Here is a 25,792-nt window from a genome sequence, read left to right on the forward strand (position 1 = left end):
GCCGGCCACCACCCGCTCCCGCCCCCTCACCGCCTGACTGACGGCGCTGCGGCCGCAGCTCCGAAGTGAGAGGCAGGGGCCCGGGGGCGCGGGCGGCAGCCTCCCCGGCGGCGAGGAAGAGGAAGAGGAAGAGGAAGAGGAAGAGGAAGAAGAAGAAGAAGAAGAAGAAGAAGAAGAAGAAGAAGAAGAAGAAGAAGAAGAAGAAGAAGAAGAAGAAGAAGAAGAAGGGCGTGCTATGACTAGCTCTGATTTACATACACGCAACTTCCCAGTTCGGAACTGAGGCAGGTCGGTGGGAGGTTTTGCTTTCCCGCGGAGGGGGAGAGGAGCGCCGGGGCGTTGGCGGGGAGAAGTGGCTGCCGTGAGTCGAGCTAGTGCCATTGGGGAAACAGCCTGAGAAGGGTGTGCGCCAGCGTCTGGATGTGTGCGAGCCGCCCTGGCTTGTTTATTGGGTTTCAGCTATGGCTGTTGGGCACTAAAAATGCTTCCTGTCTTTCTCAAACCTTGCCTTGCAGATATCCTTGCAGCACTAGGACCACCAGGCTGCTACTCCTCAGATCCCAGCAGACAGAAACTGTCTTCCAGTTTCTCTGAAACCAGAGCCAGGCAGCGGGGCCCTGATCCTCCAGGTCTCAAGGGATGGCAGCATCCAGAAGGCCCAAGCAGGAGCTTTGCGGGCCACCTTTTGGACAAGTGGAGGAGAAAGTCCACTGTGTGCCTTGGGACTACCAAGAAATGAAGATGGTTCCCAGACATCTGCTCTCCTACACAGCAGCCCTGGATTGCAGGGGACAGCTGAAGGCCCTGTGATTCAGGTTGGAGTCAGCACATAAGGTCTGACCTGAAGTGAAGCAGATTCAATGAATCAGTGCATGGGCAGTGTATCAAATTAAATATTAATGATGTAGCACTAGTGATGAGCTGTAGCTCTTGGTTACCTTAAACTTCCTTCCCAGAGGAGGTTGTAGCATCTCCACTCCAAAAGTAGAGACAACAGACTTGGAAGCCAAGGGCCTTTTTCTTGTCTCCTGCTATTCTACCTTCCCAGCAAAGTGCTAGAATAGAGCAGAAAGACTCTGTTCATGTCAGTCTGTATCTGTGCCTTTTGGAAGGGGACTCTGGTGGGTTTGTGGGTCCCATACCTCAGTGGGATGGAAGATGTCTACCTAACACTACAGTCTGTCCCACAGCGTAGAGGCCTTCAAAGAAGGGGGTGGGGAAAGTGATTCTGGCCATCAAAGGTGGCAGTGAAGTGGCAGATGTGGACGTGGTAGGGCAGCAAGAAAAGGAGAGGGAGAGAGGCGTGGTAACATTTTGGTATCTGGTATGGGCTTCCAGTTCCACCCCCATTCAAACCATGGTGTAACTACAGTAACGAGAACAGTGGCTGCATCAAAAAGGAGTTTCTGTGTTGGGGATGTGTCTCTTCATCCTCCCCCTGCCTTTTTCCAAGCTCAAGAAAGCAACTGGAATGGTGTCTTTGCTAGTGATAGCAGATTTCTAATATGTTAATGATGTTACCTGCAGAGGCAAGGATATTTGGGGGCACTTTTAATATTAAAACTTATTTTGTCATGGTACAGGCTATCAGAATTAACAGTACTAAGGAACTAGATACAATGGTAAATTAGAATAGTAAATGTAATTTTAAAACATATACAAAAAATAACAATTCCCTCTTCAAGGACTGAACAGCATGCAATCTATAAGGCATGGGATCACATATGAGCATTGAGAAGAAAATTTTAAATTGCTGATCATTTTTTAAGTACCATCCATCTGGTGCCTTGAGAAGTCTATTGAAAGAAACTCATATACGATAAAGATGAAAACTGTATCATACCGTCTCATGCTGCATGCACAAAAGGTTGAGTGGGGAGAAAGTAGGACTGCAGCCTTCAATTTTACTTCAACCTGATGATACAATTTTTTTGTCCAGAATAGCTAAGAGCCAAAGAAAGAGAAGCTTTGGACCAAGCAACTTTTGAATGAACAGAGGCAGCACTTCCTCTTCCAACTTTCTTCTGTTTCCTCTGTTGTAACCATGGAGAGCCATCTGATGAAAAATAGGTGCAGTTCTGTGGAGCAAGGATGGTAAGTTCATATGAGGTTGTGGGTTGTCCCCCATTACAGGGACACTGTAGTCTGAGGGCTGTGATTTGTGAGCCTCTTAAAAGTTTTTGGACAATGAGGACCTGGGACTAGAAAAAGTAACTCACGTTGATTTATTGTCATTTCCCTTCAAATAGCATGAGATAAGTAGTGTTGTGATACATGCCAGGTTTAACAACAGACTACTCTGATGGTACCCTTCTAGGAATAAGAAATGAAAAAAAGAGCAAAAGTAGAATAAGATTAAGACATCATATAGATCTGTGTCTAAAAAGCACAATACTGGAATCATAACATATGAGTGTTTTGCTAAAAAAAAAAAAAAGCAAAAGCTTTCAGTTTGTGACATTCACTGAAAACACAGAGCGCTGGACCATCACCATCTTTCTGTTTGGCAAGATAGGAATGCAGCAGGTACACCACCAATTCAACCAGATATATCCAGATGGACCTTTAGAAGGCATTTCACTTGTTAACAAAAATGAATTTTGGCGGTGAATATTCTATTGAGTGCTCAAGCCTGTCCCCCCCTAAAAAAAAAACCCCAGAACACATGAAGAGATATGAAAGTATAATGAAGCTAGTTTACATACTGAGAATAGAAAAAGGATTAAATTAATGCTAGCGATGAATGTTATGATTTAAAACAAGACATCTGCCTAAGGAAATTGATGATATCACTAAGACACCGATACCTTAAAAACTTGTATTGTCTTTGATGTTATTGAGATATTAGAAATAAATCACTAGAAATAAAAAAAAAACCCCACAGTTATTGTCACAGGAAAAAAAAGTAAAATCAGAAATAGCAAAGAAGGAAAGAAAAATGCTTAAAACATCCAGATCATAGTCTATGTGACTAACAATAAGAATCTTACTAAAATTACACATTTTCAAGTCATCAGGACTAATGCAGTTTAACATACATGAAACTGAAAACAAGCTACCCAGTGACTTCTTGGACTCAGGAATGTTAAATTTTTAAAAATCTTGGAAAATTGGGAAAATTCCAAAAGAGTGAATGATTGTCCTTATCAATATTGAGTCATCAATACCCAAAAAGAGGAAGAAGAGTGACTCAGAAAAGTTGAGCTAACTGGCTCAATGATAACTTTGTTTTGAGGAAAGATGATTGTGATATATAAATTTTGGGGGACAAGATAACGTCTGAACAGTTAAAGTTGTTCTAGTGTTACAACCCACATGAAAATAGCCAAGGCATTTGATTTGGTACCAACTGAAATTTGGTTGGAAATTTCTATGGAATTAACTCCATATAACTTCCATATATTTCAAAACTGCTTCCTGACAGATCTCAAGGTGTTAGCAGAGGCAGAAAGATAACGAAATGTAAGACAGGGAGCAAAGAAGATTAGGATTTGCTCTGACATTTTCATCAGCCATTTAGATTTTCTAGTAAAGTCTGTGGGTGACAATGATTGCAATAATAAGTAATGGGGGGGAATGTTTGTAATCTGAATCGAACAGACGAAGGCATTATAATGCAGCCATAAATACATCTGAGGATCAGGACTGCAGGAAGCGAACATTTATCTTGGGAAGCGATAACTCCAAAAAGGATACACTGTAACCCAAGTTGAGTGTGACACCTTCCCAGTTTGACCTTTGCCAGACCTTCCTGACTCTTCAAATATTTCTGTCACATACCATGACCAAAATGCAAGCCAGCTACATTGTGCTTTTTATTTCCTGGGTACAGACAAGTGTTTCCCAGAGTCCCATGCACCATGCCAAGTGGTACTGTTCTAAGACTTAGTCTGTTGGCTACTTGTCTCTCCTCAACGAGAGGAGAGGGGCATCACAACCTGCCATCACCTGATTCCTTACAGCCTGTTATCACTGTAATCTAGAACACAGTTCAGGTTAGCACATCACAATGGACTCTAACTTTGTGAAAGCCATAGAGTTTCCATTGCCCAAGTGCTCATGGCTAGGACATTTCTGCAGAGATGCTGCAGTAGCTTTTCATATCTATAGTGATCATTAAGACACACCTGAAGCAAAGTGTCAGATTGTGTGTCTATCTTGCATTCAGAGCATATGGAAGTGGAAGCCTATGAAAACCTGATGAAATTACTCATTGCCAACATAGTCAATGCAAGTAGTGAACTGGCAGTGTTTAGGCAGACTGAACAAGACCACAGTGGTGTAATCACACTGTTTTGTGGATATGGAATACCCAGCAGCAGTTCCAGAAATCCTGTATGACCTCTCTGTTATGAAAGAAGTTGGCTACAGTCTTCCAGGGTCAGAGCATGCTGATAGAAGAGCACATACTGGTATGAAGGTGGAATGCTACAGAATTATGTCATCTGGCAGCACAGTTGATTCCTCATTCTTTCTAAATCACAAAATCATTGATAGAGAACATTCTGGAGGATCCTTTCCTGGAATGATTTAGGAAGCTGTATCCACCACAGTATGAAGCATGTTAGGATACCATCACGGAAAACTGGGTATGTATAATTATTGAACAGTATTTGCAAAACTAGTGGCAAGTATTTTTACTTATAAAAGGCTCAGAACACAACTGAATTCAACAACTATTCCTCCATTCAGAAGGTATATGAATCTTAGCTGACCGAAGGCTGGGGAAATTAGGTGTGTCACATATGCCAGCATGCTTACTGAGTAATGATATGCCAGAGCATGTGTTGATATCACAACACAGGTTTCTAACAAGACTGAGATTTGCTTTGTAATCCTTTAATGAGTCTCTTTGCGTTGAATGCACATACATATCTTGATTCTACTTGAGTTGTTAGCAGAGCAATGCTGTTGGCTCATCGGCAGGCTTTGCATGACATAATTTTATCTTTCAGTAAACTCCTGTGGCTTCTGTAATAAGAGCAAAACTCAAGAGTTTCATTGGTTTGATAAAGCTTTCCATGGATGAGCTTTGTAGAAATCCACAGACTGAGCTGGGCTACTTTATCCTGTCATTAGTTTACATGGTGATAGTTTATGGTGCTTTTTTAGTCCGTGAGGCTGGGTAGACTCCTAAGGTGCTATGACAGATGGCAGCATTTCTTAAATTTGTGGCTTCAGTTTACTGTATGAAAACCTGCATATTGTCTCATTTTGTTGAAAAGATCAGATGGATAAGCATCAAAGCAAAAAGTTGTGTGTTTACCTGGCTTAGCCAATGCACTGTTTTTCATTGTTTCCATCCTTCTCCATCCTTAGTGATATCTAAAAGTTGCTGTCAGGACCCTGAGTGCACTAATAGGACTTAATTGCACTGACCAGCCTCACCTGAGACACTTCCACCTGCACATCCTCTGCCCCTGGGCTGAGGGGCTCCATTTAAGTTCAGGCCTGGGCCTTCTGTCCCTCTCTGATCTATACCATAGGTGTACTTGCCTCCAGTTCCATCACAGCTATGCTTCACCATGGGCTTTGTTGATCCAGAGCCTGGCCTGCTTGCCTCACTTGGGTACTGTGGAACCAGTCCCTGGCTGGTGAAGCTCCTGCCCTGCTAGCCTTGTTACTGTGCTTGGCTTCTCTCCCAAAGGGAGCAAACAGTCCTGACTGTTTCTTGATGCAAGTCTGGATGAGGCCCTGAGTAACTTGATTGACCCTTGAAGTTTGCCCTTAGTGTAAGAGGCTGCACTAAATGACCTCCAGAGATCCCTCACAAACGACTTCTTTCTGATTCCGTACAAATGCAACCACTAGCCCACGTTAACTAAGCACAACAGAATTTGCTTTTTAATAGAACAGAAAAATAGAAGGGAACTAGAAAGCTTGGTATGTTATCTGTTGCCTTCAGCCTCTACATCTGCTCTCTCCCCTCTACTTTTGCCTCTCCTTGTCAGTATTGTGTGGTGTGGGGATATCATGAGACTTAGCTCCTGTAGTTTGCCATGCCATATAGGAAACACTAAAGGAATATTAATTGCAATAGGTCCCATCTTTTCTGGTGATAAAACAGAATGAGAGCCATCTCCCCCTATGAAAAAGCCCAAGCCTGTGTTATGGTGCATATAACAGCATTGCTGTCTTAGAGCTGTACGAGCTCTAATTTCTGTTTATCCTTGTTGCATTGTTCAATATCACTTGCAGAATTAACTTCCCAACAAACTATTGTTTGTACTTCTATTTATTCTCTCGGTAGCTTTTCTTCTTAAGAGAAGCTAATGCATGCAGTGCATCTTGAAATTTTTAATCTCCTTGCTACAACTCTGTGAAGTTGTTAACAGTTGTTGACTCATGCTCAGCTTGCGTGGCTCAGTGGGTTGGGACATTGATGCCTCCTTGGACAGTTAAGCTCTTACAACTATTACAGTGCAAAGGTACAATTTGTTGGTTTTGTTTGTTTTTGTTTAATTTCAGAAATGAAAGGCACAAAGCTATGGTTTTGCGGCTTTTAGCTTGTTTGGCATGCTACTTTGACATGTTTGCAAGCAGCTACAGATGGAGTGTTTTTGAGACAATGCCAAAATTCCTAATGGAAAGTTGGTTTTCTTTGGCCTCTGCATTAAATATTGATCCATCCACATAGGGCTTGTTCTTTCAAAAGAGAGCAGTTCAATTCATTATAGCACTAGGGTAATTTTGTTCCTTGTCCACTTGATGTAGTGTTTCACGTATACCTTGAGCTGAGAGATTGTGGTGTGGAACAGATGTCGAAACTGCGGAGGTGCACCCTTAGAATATGCACAGTAGATTTTTCTGACTGCACAGTATGTGCCAGCTGGAGCTAGCTTTGTTAGTTACAGAAGTGGTGAAATAAACTACTCTTACTGATTAAAAAAACTGCAGTGCCAACCTCTCTGCAGGATGAAGGTAGGAACACCAACATGTTTGCATAGTACACTAGCACACCTTTCACATGCACCTGTTCCTCTTTGTCATTGCTAAACCACTGCACTGGGGGAGGGAAAACTTCACTCATCATGGAAGTATTTAAAGCAATTGTCCCTCATGAACTCATCCTCTGCCAAAATCAATAGCCTCTCTGCCCTCTCAATGGCATCTGCTAGCAGACACAGTGATACTGACTTGCAACATAAGCATTGCAGGTTAATCGTTGCCAAGGTTTAAATGAATTGTGAAACAAGTTTCATAACTCCAAATAAGTGAGGAGAACATAGAAGCATATTAGAAAAATGTAAAGAGTTCTTTAAAGAGCAATACCTTGTCAAATGAATGGCAGGTAAAAACATTAAGATAATACAATAGAAGTTAATATTACCTTTGCTTTAATACTACTTTGCTTTAACTGTGTTTTATTATTCTACTGACATAGAGTACTTGGCAGAAACCCCCCCTGCATAATCCAATTGCATTGCTTTTCTTCTGAAGGGAAACTATGCTCAACTCAACACTGGGAGTCCCTTCTGCCCAGTGAGAACCCCTCACCACTGAGCAGCAAGCAGCATTGTCTGGTTCCCTGACACGCGCTCCCTCAGAAGAGTGAGTTCTCTGCTGGACAGTACTATGGTTTCAGTACAGAAAGGGTAGGGAGTAGCTTCTTGCATACTTATTAAGGATATTATTTTGGGATATGGGAATAGTACAGTTGAATCCCCTCAGGCAATAAATGTTTAGAATCCACCTGGAGGAGTACTCTAGATAACAGTTTATTATGCTAAAGTAGGCACTTCTCCTTCTGTTTTTAATTAACTAACTTTTGACTGTTATATGCCATATTCTTCAACGTGTCTGCTGGATGAGGCCCCTCAGAGGACATGGGCAAAATTAGGTGTGTCTCTGCTTTGTCTGAATTGCAGTGAATCTATGAAAACAGGCTGATTCTTCACGTGTGAAGGTGCTCAAATTAAGCATTAAGGAAATTTTGCAAATTGAAAATCAGATATTGATTGAATCAAGCAAGGCACTTACAGTGTTAGCAGGGAAGTATGTCTTCTCTATTGCCATCTTGGACACAGGCACCTGAATTCCTCCCACGTGTTGTATTAAATGCCAAGGAACATGGCCTTAATGTAGTTCATTATTGTTTATAATTGGCTCTTTAAAAGATTGGAGCATTTGTCAGAATCAGCTGGTGGCAGTTTTCCTTCTCCCTCCATAAATTATGCCAATTTACTTTTTTTTTTTTTAAATAATATCAAGGATTCATCTTAGTTGAACATTACTTTATCTTGTAACTTGTCCATCACTATCAACTGAGAATATTTCACCTATATAGAGACTTCACAGGCGTGGTTAGGAGTGACACAGTAAATCTATCAATTTTACATCTTCTGTAGATGATATTGACTAGAGGATGAAAAAAAAAAAAAATTGCTTCCAAAATGCTGAAATTAAACCCCCCAGATGTTATTTATAGTTTATCTTTCTTCCTTTTAATTTTCCTATGCTTCTCTGCTAACATCTGTGATAAAGTCAAGTTGAAAACACACACAAACATAACTGTAAATCTCTCTCTCTGTTTGCCTATAAGGAGATTCTGCTAGGTTCACCTTTTTGTATTTCAACTAGAGGCAGAGTTTCTTAGCTTTTTTCCTCAGGTGCTATCTTTCTTTCCATTATTGGAGTGTTGTAAAACAAAGATGGAAACAGAAGTTCTATGAACTGTAGCAACAAACTGCCCAATTATTTCTCAATAAAGAGAGCAAATATCTTTTATGTATCAGGAAAGCTAGCCAACTTAATGAGCTTGCAAACTGATAGAAAACTGCTAATCCGTGAGGCCTTTCTATAACCTACTGCAATGGCTACAATTACAGCTTCAAATTTGATTGACTAAAATTATAATATGCCTTCTCATGCTGAAATACTAATTAACATAATTTTATTCCCTTTGTATAATTGTATTCAATAAATAAATGTAAAAACTCCTACCTATATTAGATTGACTGTTTTTTTAAAAATAATAATTTTCACAATAGTTCACAATACGTAGTCTCTGTGGATCATTTCTTTTTTTTTATCATGACTCTGTGTCCCCATATTGTTGTATGCTATCATCTATTAGAGTACAGTTGGACAGTGGCTATCAGAATAGCCCGAGGAAGTAAAACATGATTAAACAGCACCTTTCCAACCAAGAACCAAATAGAATTTTTCACCCAAGTTTGAAGCAGGGAGGCAACTGGTGCTGAAATGACATCTTTTGGTGACCAAAGAGCATGGAAACAACAGCCAGGTTTTAGAAGAGATTTTTTTTTTCCCCCCCCAAATTTAACTGTAATTCAGTGACAAACACAGCCGTGGTGGATTCCAGGAAAACAGGCTGGGTTGTGCCTGCTATATGAACTTTGATCACACTTATCTAGAGACTGCGTGCTGCAAGCTAACTGACTAAGAGATGCTAGTTGCTTTTAGAAAAACTGTCTATGTCAATAACCTGTTCTCACAGCTTTTCTTTAGAGATAAGCTCTCAACATCAGCCAATTATGCCTTACAGGAATAAATGCCTATGCTGTAATGCAAAGGCAAGTCCTGATTTGAGTTGCACCATCATTTAGGACATTACACCTTAAACTGTTTTCTAAATGGAAGTTCAGGAAACTGTATGAAAGGGCTGGGGGCTGAGCAAAGCCTTGTAACTCTTCATGAAATATCACCTGGTTTGCAGCCAGGAAGATGGCCTCAGCCAAGGAAATGATGCTTAATTTTGAACTTTCAAGTTTTTCACCTTCTTTAAGTTTTGAACTTTTACAGCATAAACAGAAGGGCATTGTTTTCCCTCAAGCTCTGTAACTTATTTCTTTATATGGATTCTTCACAGGGCTGAATTTTGATCAAAACCAAACAGTAGAGGTGATCCATGGAGTATGACTGCAACCAGAGGGGTTCACTGCCCACATCCACCTGTACAACCTGCCCCTTCTTCTTTCTGCTAGCATACTCTGTATTCATATCTGTTTCTAGATCAGTCCACTGCAGGCCATTGTTCCATGACAACGCAACACAGACATACCCCTCTCTCCTTGTATGTAGTCTGCCAGGCCAGCCCTGTACCATCTTTGCTGTTTCTATTTAACTTTCCCACACACAAAACCCCACTCCTTTACCAGGTGATACCGGGCTAATTTCATAGGAACATGCCAGCTTCATCAAATGTATTCTTGGACATAACTGAAAAATCATATCTCTGTCCATCTTGGTTTGTTTTGTTTTGTTTCCTCTGGCTGGGCTTTATCCACATGTCTGGCTCATGTCGGACCTCGTACTAGCTGCTAGAGCAAGTTAGTACACTGCCATCCCCTTCCTTCCTAAACCACTGAACTGTGTACACCTTTCCTGTTCTTCCTTACTGATTATAGACTCTCCACTAATTTTACACTGTTCAGTTGATGTAGTATTAGCAGTAAAAATAGCAATCTAAGAGGGTGGTCCCCCTAACCTTAAAAGCATTGGGGAACAGCAACAAGTTACAACATGCAGTCTTAGAAGGCCACCAAGAAATCCCCAAGCAAGCCTTGCCCCATGCGAAGAGGCTAATCCTGTGAGTCTGACCAAGAGACCCGTGCACCCTGACCCAAGCTGCCAGGATGACCATGGCAGTTCCTGGGGCAGCATTCAGGCTTTGCACTGTGCTGCAAGATACAGGCAACGTTGCACACTAAAATGGAAAAACAGAACAAAAATGCCAACTTTGGGAGAATGCGTAGCTGGGGACCATAAATGCAGGCAATTTGGTGCTGGCTAAGTAGTCTGCAAGCTTCTTAGCAGACTAGAAGCTGGGGGTGGGGGGCAGCATCCTACTGGGGTTCTGCTGCTAACTCCGTGGCAAAAATGTCATTTGGGACATATATCCCTGTTTTCTGCACACACTTTATATCATCAATAACATAGCCCTTCCCTGCCTCTAGATTTTTGAACATGGGCATGAAGCACAGGTGCTTGTTTAGATGACGGATCTATCCGTAGCACATTCCGCTCTTCTGGCCTTTGCACCTGTGATGCTTTACACGCAGGCTTTGCATTTCTCTCAGAAAAATCATAACCAAATAAACAATTTGGTTTTTAATAGCCAGGGCCTTGTGCTTCTGCAGACATTCCCAGACCTGCACATCCGTCTGCAGTTGGGGCACCTTACTTTTACTGTTAACTGCACAGTCGTGTGACAAGCAGAGCTGGCAACATGTACAGTTATGGATGTGATTACACCACCTGTGACAAATACAGCACCAAAGTTTCTTGCCCTAAATAACCTTCTGACATCCTTAACACTGTGCTAAGTTTGATCATGTGAAAGGAGGAAGGACGTCTTGGGATATCTATGGTGATTGATCGGCTTAAAAATACCCTAAAATTTTTTCCCCTCAGATAGGAAATTGATGCATATATAACATGCAGCAAGTCTTCAGGCAAGGCGATCTCACTCAGTATGACCTTCCTGTGCACCCCAGTTTGTGAGGCAGCTCTTTTGCACCAATTAACTATAGTATATGTCAGATCCCTCACCGCTCTAAGTCCTGTGAGACTCCCAGCAAAACAGAGGTTATTGTTACCATTATTTAGATTAATTAAATAGTACCACTTTTTGTCTATGATTTTAGAATGGCAGATAGACTGTAGGGTTCTGTGTCCTATGCTCCCAACTGCTTTTATAGTAACGATAGCCAAGAGGAAAGTCTGATCAAAACCACAGCTCTCATTTACTCTGTAGGAGAGTACTGATGCAGTCTAAAATTCTCTCTGCTTTCATATTGCTTAATAGCAGGAGAATATAAAGGGTTGTGCATGCTGACAGCTTTAAGATGGAGCTGAGCATGATCACCAGGTTCAAACAGTTGGCATGAGTGGTTAAAACAAACGTTTCATACAGTTCTTGCAGTCATACCTGGCCTAAATTAACAAATCTGTATTCTTCTACATATTGCCTAGCTCCAAACCCCTGGATGTGCCATTACCATCGCTGCACATCCTCCATGGATGCCTCCCGCTCTACCTCCTCTGCTACATTTGGGTGCAGAGGTAGCACTGCTCTTTCAAATGCCCCCTCAGGACGTGGGTGTGCTGCCAGTGGATCCTTCTGGTAAACATCCTCATTGTGAACTTGTTCACAATGAGCACAGCCCCTTATTCTATAGGGTGAGTGCAGTGTCAAGGATGTCCTCTTCCGCCCTAGCAGGACACATGTCCATTGCCAAGCAGACTCAGAAAAGCAGTTTGCACTTGCAGGACTTGTGGTTGCCATAAACACTCTCTAGCAAGATGCTCATAATAATGCAGAAATTGTTTAGCTTTACTAATGAGCAGTCTTTGTTGTAACAGTGTTTTCTGTTTTGTCGGGCCAAGAATTATCTGCAACACCAGCACTTTCATGCCCTCCACCTTGCCTGCTGCTCCTTTGTACCCAATAATAACCATGGTCTGCAGCCCTGCAAAACCTCCACTGGTTTTTTTGATACCCTTGATCTTTCAGCCACAGCTGTGGTCTCTGAGACCATGTGTCTGTAGGCTGCATCCCAAAGCTTGGGTCTTGCTGCTTCCACAGTAATCATGGTCTAACAGTAGTCTTTATTTCATTCTTAGTCTTCTGCTTTTCATTTGTAACATCAACCTAACGATAAGGAAACACAAGCTTCCAACCCAACTATTATTAGTCATACAAGTTGCTGTAAGCTCCCCACAGCTGTGGGTAAAAGGTGCTTCCCCACATCCCACCTTCTCTGAGTGACACTTACTTTGAAATTCAGTTCACAGCCCCAGCTCATGTGGTCTTTTACAAGAAGCCCTTCGGGCTCAGACTGCCCACTAGCGTCTCATAAGGACTTCTGTACGACATACAGTTCTCCTCCTGCAACAGTCTGGCTTTTTCAGCCCTGAGAAGGTCCAGACCACTGTAGTAGCATGTACTCCACCTAGCGTTACTATCCTTGGCAGCAAAACAACTAGCAATCCTGCAAAATGCTTTAGAGTGCAACTGTCTCTCTTCTCTCATTCCAGTACTAAGAGTGAGGAATTTGTCCTGGGGCTCCCTGTGTATTCAAACAATACATCTGTCTTCTTTTCTGCTAGCAGGAATCTGCTGCCTGTAAATGTCAGAAGTCCAGCCACAATCCTACTATGCTGTGCAACAAATGGAAAGTCATTAGGACGTGTGACACGAGCAGCCTTTTGAATTTGTTCATTCTAGCATTGGGCTCATCTGCTTTGAAGGCTGCACAAGCTGTTGAGCAACCACTGTGCCTGGCCTTAGAACTTGAATCTCAATAGATTAAAATCACATGGGGTTTACCAGTAGTAGTCAGAATGTTAAGTTAATATATTTTGTAAGCCATGTTCTATAACCACAGGAATGTATCACTAAAGATGCTGAGCCAAAGAAACAGTATCTCACAGAGCGTAACAGAGAATCCATTCTGTCATCTCTGGCTGCTCTGCAAGAATAGAATGGAATTTATACCTACAGTTAGAGGACAAGCGGTGATCAACCAGAATTCACTGGTCCCTTTAATGCTTATTGGTCTCAAGGATGAACAAAACTTCCCCTCTAAGTGGCAAATTGTCATAGAACACAGTGATTTTTTTTTTCCTATGCCTTGATAGGTTGTAACTCCATGCTATTACCTGGCACCCTGTCCACCTTAAAACCAGGAAGCCTTCTGGTACTTAACCCAACAAGCATGTTGTGCACTATCTCCTGGGCTAAACTGTCAGGAGAACTCGGTGCCCACTGCAAAATGAACTTCTCAAATCTCCTGAGTCTTCAGTGTATTGGCCTTCACATCCACTCCTCTGTGACTTTGCTCACCCTTTAAAGCAGGCCAAACTCTGGTTGAGGCTCCACCCCACATTTGGCAGGGGAGGGAGGTTTCACCAGTGCTGCCTTTTGAAAGTGTAAAGAGCCTGGAGGAATAGATCTTCTCAATCTCCCCCCTCCCTGCATTGCCTACCGTGCAAAACTTCTTCACCTGTGAGCTTTGGTATAATCATGAACTCCAGGCATAACCTGCCTATTTCTCCTTTGGTCAGAGTCTGCAGTCATTAGCTCATATTTGCCTACATCTCCCATTCTTATTTCAAGCAATTTTGTCCCTCAGTGTGCCACCAGAATGGTCTGCCCCCACTTTCCAAATGCCTGGGCCAGCTTCATTTGTTTTCGAAGAGTATTGCTGTTGCTGTCCCGGTTGCAATATGCTCAGGAATACTGTTGAGCGTACATGTCCCTTTCCTCAGTTTGTCCTGCTCTGCTGCTATCTTTTCCCATCACTGCAAGACTGTTTCCACCCATGTCTTATACCAGAGCCTGATTTTCTGCCCTTTTAGCAGAAAATGCCTGAACAACATTTTCTGCATGCCATGTAGCTTCTCTGAGTACCTCATGACCCTAAAGCATGGTAGAAGACTCTCCACACCTGGGCTGCTGGAGTGACAATGCCTTTGTTCCCCACCACATATGCTAGCCCCCCTGCTTTCTTCTTCCCATATCTCAGCCAAACCTGCTGTTTCCTGGCTGTCTTACGCCCTTATACCTGTCCTTGGGAAGCCAAGCTCAACAGCACAAGGCATATGGCTCCAGCCCAGTTTCCAATATCATTCATCTACAGTGGTAGATGTATGCTACCTTCTTTGCTACCTTCGTATCTTCAAGCATGAAGAAAGAAATCCTCCCCATACCCTTCCAGTATTCTCCATCTGTTTGGCACCCTTATGACAAAAGACTGCCAGCTATAATACAATCTTCCAGGAACTCTGGAATGAAAATCCCCAGTCAATACCCGAGTCCATGCCTTTTTCTCTCTCCTGTCCAATCTGCTTTTCCTAAAACTCCTCCTGTCACAGATTCATATGGGGCCACACACCCACTCTGCACCTAGAATGGCCAAACCTCCCATCCAGTAACAATTTGGGGGTTTAGTACCTAGAGAGTGGAAAGATCATTACTGACTTGGCTGGAGGACTGAATTTGAACTGAACAACCAAACAGGGATCAGTAACAGATTGGAGCCAGTGGGCTATGGAGTAAATCCAAAATTGCACTCTTCAGCAGTGACCTTGGTGGGAAAAGGGGGAAGTTTTAGCTCTAAATGTGCATAATTCTAAAGTAGTTTTTATTGATATTAATTTATTTCACATTAATATTTTCAATTTGTAGACCTGGATAATGTTTTGAAAAATATTTTACAGGGTGACTGGTTTTAGCTTATATTCACCTGAAGAACAACACATCTGGCACTAGTCAGCTAATTCTTTCAGGTATTTTTTGCAAATCCTTTTGCTTCTGAAAACAAACCTTTTCCATAACTTCTTGATATAGCCAGTAAGATGTCCATTCCACAGAATCAACTGACTTTGCTTTAATAAGTTTTTGATTATAGAAACTGTTTGGCCATTAAAAGTATTTGCATCATTAAGGAATTAAATATCAGGTAATACTTAAAGAATGCTTTATTCATCTCAGAATAACAAGAACTCTCTTTTCAAGGGTGGCAAGAAAAAACCAATACCTTTCTAAATTATTTTAATTTTAGACATTCTTTGATGCAAAAGAAACCTGTTATGAACGACTGAGATTTTTTTTTATTCACTTAAATCTCCTCTTAAAAATCTGCCGCTCTTAACATTATTATCCTCAAAATTAATATTTGAATTTAACTATAACTGTCTTTGAATCTGCAAACGCTGTAGTAACTGAAGGACTACAGCCATATCATAAGTGAGGTACGAAATTGCATATACAGCTTATGGGGTCCTAGGAAACCATGAAAATTTTATTTCCTTTCATTCAATCCGTTCTGTTCTATCAGAAGATATTCTACCCATAAATGTGTAAAACCTACTGAATGGTAGACATTAGAAAAGTACAAAATCTGTATCAGAATAAACAACAACAAAAAGCTTAACAACCATCAAATTTGGAACAAAACAACCATCAGAAGTCAGAAGCACACTTCAATGTGACTGCAGAATTACCTCCTTTATCAATTAACCAATCATGGTCTTTTTGAAAAAGACAAAATACAGCACAGATGTTAGCATATTAATAGAACTGCTCATGACTTCTGGAGGCTGTATGCGACATTCAGAAAGACGAATAAAACAGACTAAGATGATAATGGGAATCAACAGCCTGTTCAAAAGGAAGCTCAGGGAGGTCAAGACAGCCAAGATGTCTTTGCCCAGCAAAGCAAAGACATGGAGAGAATTTGATTAACTCATCTCTATAAACACTTTTGACAGCTAACATTGTATGTAGAAAAAGAACTGTTAAAGCCTAAGGACAAAAGTGAGTCACGAGCATAGCTTACGTTGACCATGAATTCTCGGATCATATTGGTTGGAAGGGACCTCAGGGAGGTGATCTAGTCCAATTACCTGCTCCAAACATGTCCAGTTAGAGAAGGTTGCTCAGGACCTGTTGTGGTTTAACCTGCCAGGCAGCTAAACACCACATAGCCTTTTGCTCACTCCCCTCTCCCCTCAGTGGGATGGGGGAGAGAATTGGGGAGAAAAAAAAAACAAGTAAAATTCATGGGTTGAAATAAAGACAGTTTAATAGGACAAAAAAGGAAAAATAATAATGATAGAAGAATATACAAAATAAGTGATGCACAGTGCAATTGCTCACCACCCGCCAACTGATGCCCAGCCAGTTCCTGAGCAGCGGTCACTGCCCCCTGGCCAACTCCCCCCAGTTTATATACTGAGCATGATGTCACATGGTATGGAATGTCCCTTTGGCCAGTTTGGGTCAGCTGTCCTGGCTGTGCCCCCTCCCAGCTTCTCGCTGGCAGGGCATGAGAAGCTGAAAAGTCCTTGACTAGCGTGAGCACTACTTAGCAACAACTAAAACATCAGTGTGTTATCAACGTTATTCTCATACTAGATCCAAAACACAGCACTGTACCAGCTACTAGGAAGGAAATTAACTCTATCCCTGCCGACACCAGGACAGACCCACAAACACTGGGGCTCCGGGAGTGCCAGCCACCTCCCTGTGCCGACGTTGCCCCTCAGCGTCACCAGAGCCCAGCTCCGAAATTCAAAACGCCCAGCGACTGCTGGCACACAAAAGGGCCCAGCTCTTCAGGCTCCTGCTGGCCTTCACCTTCCCTTGGCAGCCCTCCTAAAGACCCTGTCGTGGTTTAATCTCAGTCGGCAACTGAGCACCACGCAGCCGCTCGCTCACTCCCCCCCACCCGCTGGGATGGGGGAGAGAATTGGAAGAGCACAAGTGAGAAAAACTGGTGGGTTGAGAGAAAAACAGTTTAATAATTGAAATAAAATGATAATAATAAGAATATGATAATAATAATAATAATACACAAAGCAAGTGATGCACAGTACAATTGCTCACCACCCGCCGACCGATGCCCAGCCAGTCTCCGAGCAGCGGCCCCCCCCGGCCAGCTTTCCCCAGTTTAGGTACTGAGCATGACGTCACATGGTATGGAATGTCCCTTTGGCCAGTTTGGCTGTGCCCCCTCCCAGCTTCTTGTGCACCTCCAGCCTTCTCAGTCAGTAGAGCATGGAAAACTAAAAAGTCCTTGGCTAGTGTAAGCATTACCTAGCAACAACTAAAACATCGGTGCCTTATCAACTTTGTTCTCACCCTAAATCCAAAACACAGCACTGTACCAGCTACTAGGAAGAAAATTAACTCTATCCCAGCCAAAACCAGGACACGACCTCATCTAGTTGAGTTTTTAATGACTTCAGGGAAGAAGGTTCTGTAAGATTTCTGAGCAAACTCATGCTGTATTTTGCCACCCTCATGGTAAAAGTTATTTTGCACATATCAAGTCATAATTTCTCATGTTTCAACTTGTGTCTATTTCCTCTCATCCTTCTACAGTGCACTCTGGCTCTGCCTTCTCTATACCCTCCCATTAGGTAGTTGTGGACAGCAGTAAGACCTCTTCTTAGTCTTCTCTCTTTGAGGCTGAACAAATCCAGTACCTTCAACCTCTCCCTGTATGTCATGTACTCCTGCCTCGTGACCAACTTGGCGGTCCTCTGACTCACTCCAGTCAGGTCTTTCTTTTACTGGGGAGCCCAGAGCTGGACCCAGTAGTACAGGAGTCATCTCACAAGTGCTGAATAGAGGGGAGTAATCACTTCCCTCGACCTGCTGTCTTCGTGCTAATACAGCACAGTACACAGCTGGCTGCCTTTGCCACAAGGGTGTACTGCTAACTCACATTCAACTTACTGCCCCCCAGGACCCCCTGCCCCCCAGGTCTTATTACACAAAGCTGCTGTCTAGACAATGGGCTCCAGCCTGTACAGTTGCATGGGGTTATTCCATTCCAGGTGCATGGCTTTGTGTACATTTAGGCTGAAGACTAAAATAATTTCTCATAGTCAGGACTGGAAAAAATGGGAGAACCATGGGATAAAAATTTCATTGATTTCATATGGGGCTTTATCAGCTACTTCTTAGTAAAGACATTACTTACATTACTTAGTAAGTACTTAGATGTCAGCTAACAAGTAAGATGTAGCATTCCTTAAATGTCTAATAAAGTTACCAGAAATACACCTTAAATAAGAATTCATTAATTATTTCATTGATATTACAGTGGCAGCAATCCCATATCTGTTTAATCACTGCCTACTTCAACAGAATATAATTAGAATTGCATAAGCCTTTGATTGAAGCTGCTGAATTGTCCTTCCTAAGCAGTCACACAGACACATACTTAATTAGAAACTTTGGCACCTGTTTATTTCATGCCAACATACTGAATTTAAACACCAACCTAAATCAGTACTTATCCCAGGAGTTACTGCACTGACTGAAGATTTTAATCAATACTTCCTGAAACAGCATTTATTAGTATCTATTAAGAGGTATCGAACTTACTGGGTAAGCAGTAAATTCTGAAATTCCTTAAATAGCTTGTTAAAAAAAGATAATCTCTCTAGGTGCCTCGAATGGACAGAATGTACCTTCCTGACTGTATTGTTTGATAGGCAACTATCCAATGTATCTCACTACTCAGTTTTCACCACAGCCTCTTATTTCCTAGAACTGAGATTTATAAAAAACGCTCCCTAGTAAAACATGTAAGCTTACCCTACATACACAATTTTGAAAGAGACAGGCCTTTGCTTCCTACCTACTATATAAAAAGCATTCTATTAAGATGAGTTTTTCTTTACAATGATCATGATTTTTCGTTTAGTTTGTTACAGCTCCTTACAAATGAATCCCTCTAGTCCTCTGACTAGAATAAATTTTCTACACTTTAAGGGAATAAATGTGGATGTAGCAAGAAGACTGGACATTGGAATAGGCACACATTAGATCCAGTACAAAGCTGAGTCATTTACTAGGTGGCAGTTCCTGGACATGATTTCACAGAAAGTAAAGTTGTGAGCAGCAACCAAAGCAGATCTCCACACAACAGACACATTTTGCCCCTCCTTCCTCTCACTGAAAAGAGCTCCAGAGCAGCCAACAGTAGGTCGTACAATGATGGAGCCTAAACCAATTTACAGAGGATTGCCTGAAACACCAGAAAGGTGCTATACCTTGGTCTGTGCTCTGAAAAAGATTCTTTCAGTGGCAAAAACCATTTTCTATTGTGAAAGACCTGCATTTTCTATAGAAGTATAAAATTGGACACCCTGACATCAAAACAAATATACGGTGCTGGAAAAAGTAGCTCATGGGGTGGCAGAGCAAGACATAAGCCTGGACTGTAGAAGGGCACCTCACCCATACCACAGCCCTACTCTAGAAGGGAGCAAAGCATATTCAGCAGCAGATTTCACCCACTGAACATAAAGGCACGCTCACCTATGCTTTGGCTGGAAGCTGAAAGGATCCACATGTTGCTACCTGCAACAGGGTTCTATTAACACCAAAGGATTCTGTCATGGTTTAACCTCAGTCAGCAACTGAGCACCACACAGCCGCTCACTCACTCCCCGCCTTCCCCCCCCCCCCCCAGTGGGATGGGGGAGAGAATTGGAAGAGCACAAGTGAGAAAAACTGGTGGGTTGAGAGAAAAACAGTTTAATAATTGAAATAAAATAATAATGTAGTAATAATAATAATAATAATAATACACAAAGCAAGCGATGCACAGTGCAATTGCTCACCACCCGCTGACCCATGCCCAGCCAGTCCCCGAGCAGCGGCCTCCCGGGTTAACTCCCCCCGGTTTATGTACTGAGCATGACGTCACATGGTATGGAATGTTTCTTTGGCCAGTTTGGCTGTGCCCCCTCCCAGCTTCTTGTGCACCTCCAGCCTTCTCAGTCGGTAGAGCATGGGAAACTGAAAAGTCCTTGGCTAGTGTAAGCATTACGTAGCAACAACTAAAACATCGGTGTGTTATCAACATTGTTCTCACCCTAAATCCAAAACACAGCACTGTACCAGCCACTAGGAAGGAAATTAACTCTATCCCTGCCGAAACCAGGACAGATTCCCAGGATCCTTCTGGGACCTGGCTTCTCCCGGGGTAGCAGCAACGTGGCCTCCTTCCCTCTGCTCAAGAGCTGCGCTACTTCCTCCAAAAATCCAGAGATGACCAAGACTAAGAAACCTGATCTATAGCTCAAGAGCATCCAAAATACAGCCTTTGTAAAGACACCCTTTCTAAGGTCTCTGGCATTAACTGGTTCACAGTTAAATAACAAGTGTATAGACATAAAAATTCGCACATCAACCATCTTGAAGAATTCAGCATCTTCGTAAAGGATGAGAACAGCATTTGTTAAGTAGCAAGGCTTCTGCTGGGACTTCAGCATCTACGAAGTCTGAAATACTCAAAACTCAACATTATTTGAACAGTAGTATCTATCTAAGCATTTTTTTTTTTTAACCTATAAGGGACTGTTGTGACCATGTCATGACTTGAATAACTTATTTCCAAACATAGACAAGATAAGTGAACGGAAAGCAAAATTTGTCTCTTCTGCTGCCATTTGCACACACTGATAACAATGATGTTTGGTCACCTTCTAGTCAACGACAGTCCTGAACTGAAGTGTAAGTATTTTTTTCAGGCAGAGATTTCCAATTAAGATCTGTTTTGCAATGCTTATATACCTGCAACGTGCCATCTTCATCCTCCAAAATATCCTGAAAAGAAAGTCCAAACTTACTGGCAGTTGAGGTAGAAAGACAAAAGGTTTTCAGCTGTCTTTCAAGAACTCTTCAAGCTCAGATTATTTCTTGAATTTCTTTGAGCCATCTTGCACTCCATCCGAAGTATCAGGTCAGGCCACTGAAACTTTTTTGCTGCTATTCTTCATTTCTGTAGCTTTTGCCATTGGAGATGCATTACTTGGTATTATTAAAGTTTGAGGAGGGAGCAGTTCAAATAATTTCAAACTTCTGATTTTCAGACTGTTTGCTTTTTGAGTCTCCCTGCCATCTACTGAACTGTGTTGGCAAAGTTTTCACCACCCTGCTCCCATAACATCTGTCATCCAGTACTTGTTAAATCTAATGCCCATAGGGACTTTTAAGTGACATTAGTCCTCACTTCTCCCCCCGCCCCTATCACTCTTCTTTACAGCCATCACAACTGAACGGTGGACAAACAACAATGAAGGGACAATGAGTTAGAATCATACATTTTATTGCCAAGTAGCATTTAGGCTGACATAGTAAAGGTTTTTTCAGATAACCAAAATGTACATTTCTATTCAGATAATAATCTCTCCCTTCTTCTGAATCCCAAGAAGGCAGCAGATAATCCTTACTCTCCATTTCCTGGGGAGTCCCTCTTTACTTGCTTCATTCTCCTTACAGCATTCATTTAAAATCACTTCAAATGCAGGAAATCACACCTCATATTTCAAAATTTGAGGAAAAGGACTCCCCAAACTTCCATTTAAATCTTTATTTTTTCCTCTGTGATATCTCAGTCTTCCAACTTTGGAATACCAAGACAAAGCTTGCAAACAATTCCAAAGCACTGAACTTTCAACTTAGATTTATTTCAGGTTTATAAAGGAAGTAATTTTATACCAGTAACTTGAAAAAAAATCAAGTCAAATATAAAACTTTCAACAAATAACTTATTCTTAAGTGTTTTAGAACAATTTTACTTTGCTCATTATGCGGCAGAAACTGTACAAAACTGCCACAGAAACAGTGGTATTGAAGTCTACTTACGCATCTTACACAATTTTAGGTTAAACCCAAGCACTGAATATTCAGAGCACTTTAAACTTTAATATAGATAAGTAATAGCACAGCCCAAATGCCAAAGTATCTGCCTATTTCATACACAACTTTAAAAGCACTTCATGAAGTTGCATGAATTCCAACTGACATCACATAATTTATTTCAAAAGATGCTTATTGCAGAGTACTTTTTTCATATTATTCTTAGGGCTGTGGAAAATGATTAGTATATTGAAGCTTAAGTCTTGGTTCCAGTGATGTCAATAGGATTTTTGCCACTGACTTCACTGATGCAGAGATTTCTTTTATCCACTCATTCTTCTATTAGATAAAAGGTGTAAAGGCCAGCTCAGATTTACAAAATAGCTATTTGAAAAATATTTCCATGAGGCACACGTGCAATATGAAGGTGAATTCACACAGATATCAAAACTACAGCCTTTAGTACTATTCCATATGAAAGTCACAGATACATTGCAGCAAAAGCAAACCAGAACAGAGAGGAGAGCACCACTGTTAAACTTTGCCGAGTTCCTTCTTAAGGCTATGTAACTATGTTCTGGGAAGAAAGACATCAATACTTTCTTTTTGGTATTACTTTCCTGGGTAAGTGTATGGTATCATGTTTTTAACCAAGTTATTAAAATGCATTTCAAAATAAATGTTTCTGTACATGTGATTTGCTTCATAGCTACAGATATGCTCCAACAGCCACGACTGAGAGATGTGTAAGATACAGATCTATAAAAATATTTTAACATTCATGTAGTTAAGGGGTTTAGTGATGAGAATTATGACTTCTCAGTATGAACAGATTCAGTAATAATTCTTAGTCTCAACTTCAGAAGCTGAAGATTACCTGGGTTTTCCTATTAAAAGCAGTGGCAGAATACTTGACTGCTGAAGTGCATCTCACCAAGGTTCACATTTTTATGTTAAAGCCATAATCTGATAAAAATTTCGAAGAGCAGAGCTAAATATAATGCTAGTAAAACCTTTTAAGTTTTAAATTTCAAATCAGAGGTGCAAATGTGAAGTTTTAGCTATATTCATGTGAAACTGTGTGAAAAGTTAATAGGCTTCAGCTTTATTCTATTTATTATCAACTAAATCACTTTGGTTTTCTGTAACGTTAGGTCTACCTATGGTATACCAACTGCGTGTGCTCCAGTGTACGTGCATCTAACTTTATACTCTCAGCTCACCGGATGTGTGTGCCTGCTCCTGTCCAGAACCTACCTTTGCAGTATAACTATGTACATTCTCCCTAACAGGTGTTACTAGCTTGAAAACAGTGCTATATTAACATAGCTCTGAGTTTCAAAACCAGAATTAGCCTTTGTCTGGCCACACTGAGCTGGCACTTGAGCAAGCACTGGAATAGATACACTCCTCACAATGAAGGGATTGAAGAAATACATTCCTGGAAAGATGCCGAACAACTTACTTCTTCAGCTGAACTTAGCAAAGCAGTACACCTTGTAGAAACAAACATTACTTTGCTTAAGAAATTAAGGGGAATATAAGCTATGTTAATTTATTTTTCATTTCTGTTCACAAAATATTAGACAAAAAAGGTAAAACCAATTTAAATCACTACATGCAAATTAAAAGCCTGAACATTCTTGAGGTTTGAGAATCCTTCTGGTAACTGTTTTACCTGAAGCATATGCATTTCAAATGTTTAGAAACATGTAAGACTGCATATTTTTTTAATGTGAAATAATAAGCTCCTACAAAAATAGGCAATAACAGCATGCATTCTAATTTTCAAAACATTTTGGGGGACAGATATGGTCTGTGAGTTTGCTGCTCATTCTTTCATGTTTCACAAGCTGTTCAAGATGAAATGTAGCCACAGAATGCTTCACAGTTAAGGCTCAGGGTTGTGCGATAACTGTAAGTGAATCTAAGCATGGATAACTGCCTTCCATTTTCTTGGCAACACATCTCATGCTACACCACAATGAGCTGGCTGAAAAAAAAAAAAAAATCAACAACAGATGACAAGTCTTCTGCTAGATCTGTTTCTTCATTATGCTACGCCCCTTTTAGCAGCAGCCTCTGATGCTGTACAGGGGACTCACCTTTAGCGCTACATGTAGCCAGCCACAAGGAACAAGAAACAGAGCGCATCAGTGTCAGTTACTAAAATTACTAGTTCAAAAAACGTTCTTCTCAAGTGAACAGGTATTACTCAAATTCAGAGCTGTGTCACCTCTTCTGATCAGACCTACAATCTCCTCTCCCAGAGAGCTACTCACCTACCTTAATTCATCATCTGGAAACAATTCACCGTCTATGAGACCACTTCGGTGTCTTTCACTGTTTAAACCATTATCCCATTTTGTTTATGGCATTTTCCATAAAACAAAGATCTTCCATTGCCAAACAGTTTAGACAGATGGTCTTATAAATTTTACAAATATTATTCCAAATTCATAACATACTTAAACCAAACTTCACACATCCACGTTAAGCTTGCACAGCACAGAAAAAGATTATAAACCCCCAATAAAACCATGCAAAAAGACCCCCCTAGAAGACCATCAAGCTAATATATCTAAATACAAATTAAACCAAATAGAACATCAAAATAATATATAAAGTCTGATTTTGTTCAAGCTCTTGAGTAAGAAAGGATTCATAATTTTCTTGTCTTGGTTTTTTTGGGGTAGTTGGGTTTTTTTGGGTTTGGGTAAGCAAAATAAGTCTTAATTCCCCACCTTCCCCAAATCCTGGTTCTTCAGGAAAGGAATTCTGTGCTTTTAATGGGCATTTAGTGTATACGTTCATACTTAGATTAAATTTTATATTTCCTTCCATGTAGAAGAGTAACTCAAATTCCCAAATTTACCACATTAACACAAAAGTGAATTAATAAAATATGAAAACGCTTTAAGAGTATTCCCATCAGTGTTCTTAACACAGATTATTTCTGGTCCATTTTAAGTTGTGTGAGATATGTCAAAATAAATCTTTGAGATTGATCATTGTTCTTACTACCTCCAAAAATATATTTGATTACCAGTTCTCTCACTTTAAAGGCATCAATGGAAATCTACATCATTCTGACAGCACATTAGATAAAAAATTGCACCAAACCCAAGTTTAAAAAGCTATACTACTGTTAGGTATTATGCAGTTACGTAAACTGTAAAAATGCATAACTTTTTAAAGTATCACAATGAATGTAACCTTAGATGTTAAATCATGACTATGCTGAACAACTGATCATTTGACAGATAACCAAAAAGCGCCTCACACAATAACTTAGTATCTTCACCTCTAAGCTTCTGTATCATAATTCTACATCAATCACTTCAGTCCTGGACATCAAAGTAGTCAATTACCGGCTCTTCTTTTAATGGTTTGGATAAACCACTGTTCCCACTACTCCTGAAATTATAAGAATATTAGATGTTACTCACCCGCATGAAAAACAAGAAACAAAGTAAACTGAAATCACACTCCCATAATGTCTCAGCGTGCACACGCACGCTGCACTGGTAAGTGGCATGCATTTCTAAATTATGTTTTAATGGAAGTACCTTAATGCTCCAGAAAGCCTTTGTTAACTGATTTTTGGAAAAAACATATACTTTATTAAATGAATGTACACTAATGTGTGGCTGAATTGAT

General features: G+C 41.0%; 1 protein-coding gene and 1 long non-coding RNA gene across 3 annotated transcripts in view; one reads left to right on the forward strand and one right to left on the reverse strand.

Annotated features, from left to right (window-relative positions):
* The first annotated feature begins 34 nt into the window (after positions 1-34).
* On the forward strand, positions 35-5,233 carry LOC143156767 (uncharacterized). The gene is made up of 3 exons (XR_012994689.1): positions 35-288; positions 516-834; positions 1,940-5,233. It is a non-coding gene; the product is annotated as an uncharacterized LOC143156767 (long non-coding RNA).
* Positions 5,234-21,582: 16,349 nt separating this feature from the next.
* The window catches only part of NFX1 (nuclear transcription factor, X-box binding 1), a 75,051-nt gene continuing 70,841 nt past the window's right edge, over positions 21,583-25,792 (reverse strand). The window contains exons 24-25 of one of the 2 annotated variants that reach the window (XM_076330705.1): positions 25,437-25,549; positions 21,583-24,125 (exon numbers count right to left, since the gene is read on the reverse strand). In XM_076330705.1, the coding sequence (XP_076186820.1) occupies positions 25,474-25,549 (76 nt within the window). In that variant the 3' untranslated portion in view covers positions 21,583-24,125; positions 25,437-25,473. Of the gene's footprint in view, positions 25,550-25,792 lie in introns of both variants that reach the window. The other variant, XM_076330704.1, reaches the window with a different exon arrangement.

The sequence above is a fragment of the Aptenodytes patagonicus genome, chromosome 2 (genome assembly GCF_965638725.1).
Source record: "Aptenodytes patagonicus chromosome 2, bAptPat1.pri.cur, whole genome shotgun sequence".
In the NCBI taxonomy this organism is placed as follows: Eukaryota; Metazoa; Chordata; class Aves; order Sphenisciformes; family Spheniscidae; genus Aptenodytes; species Aptenodytes patagonicus.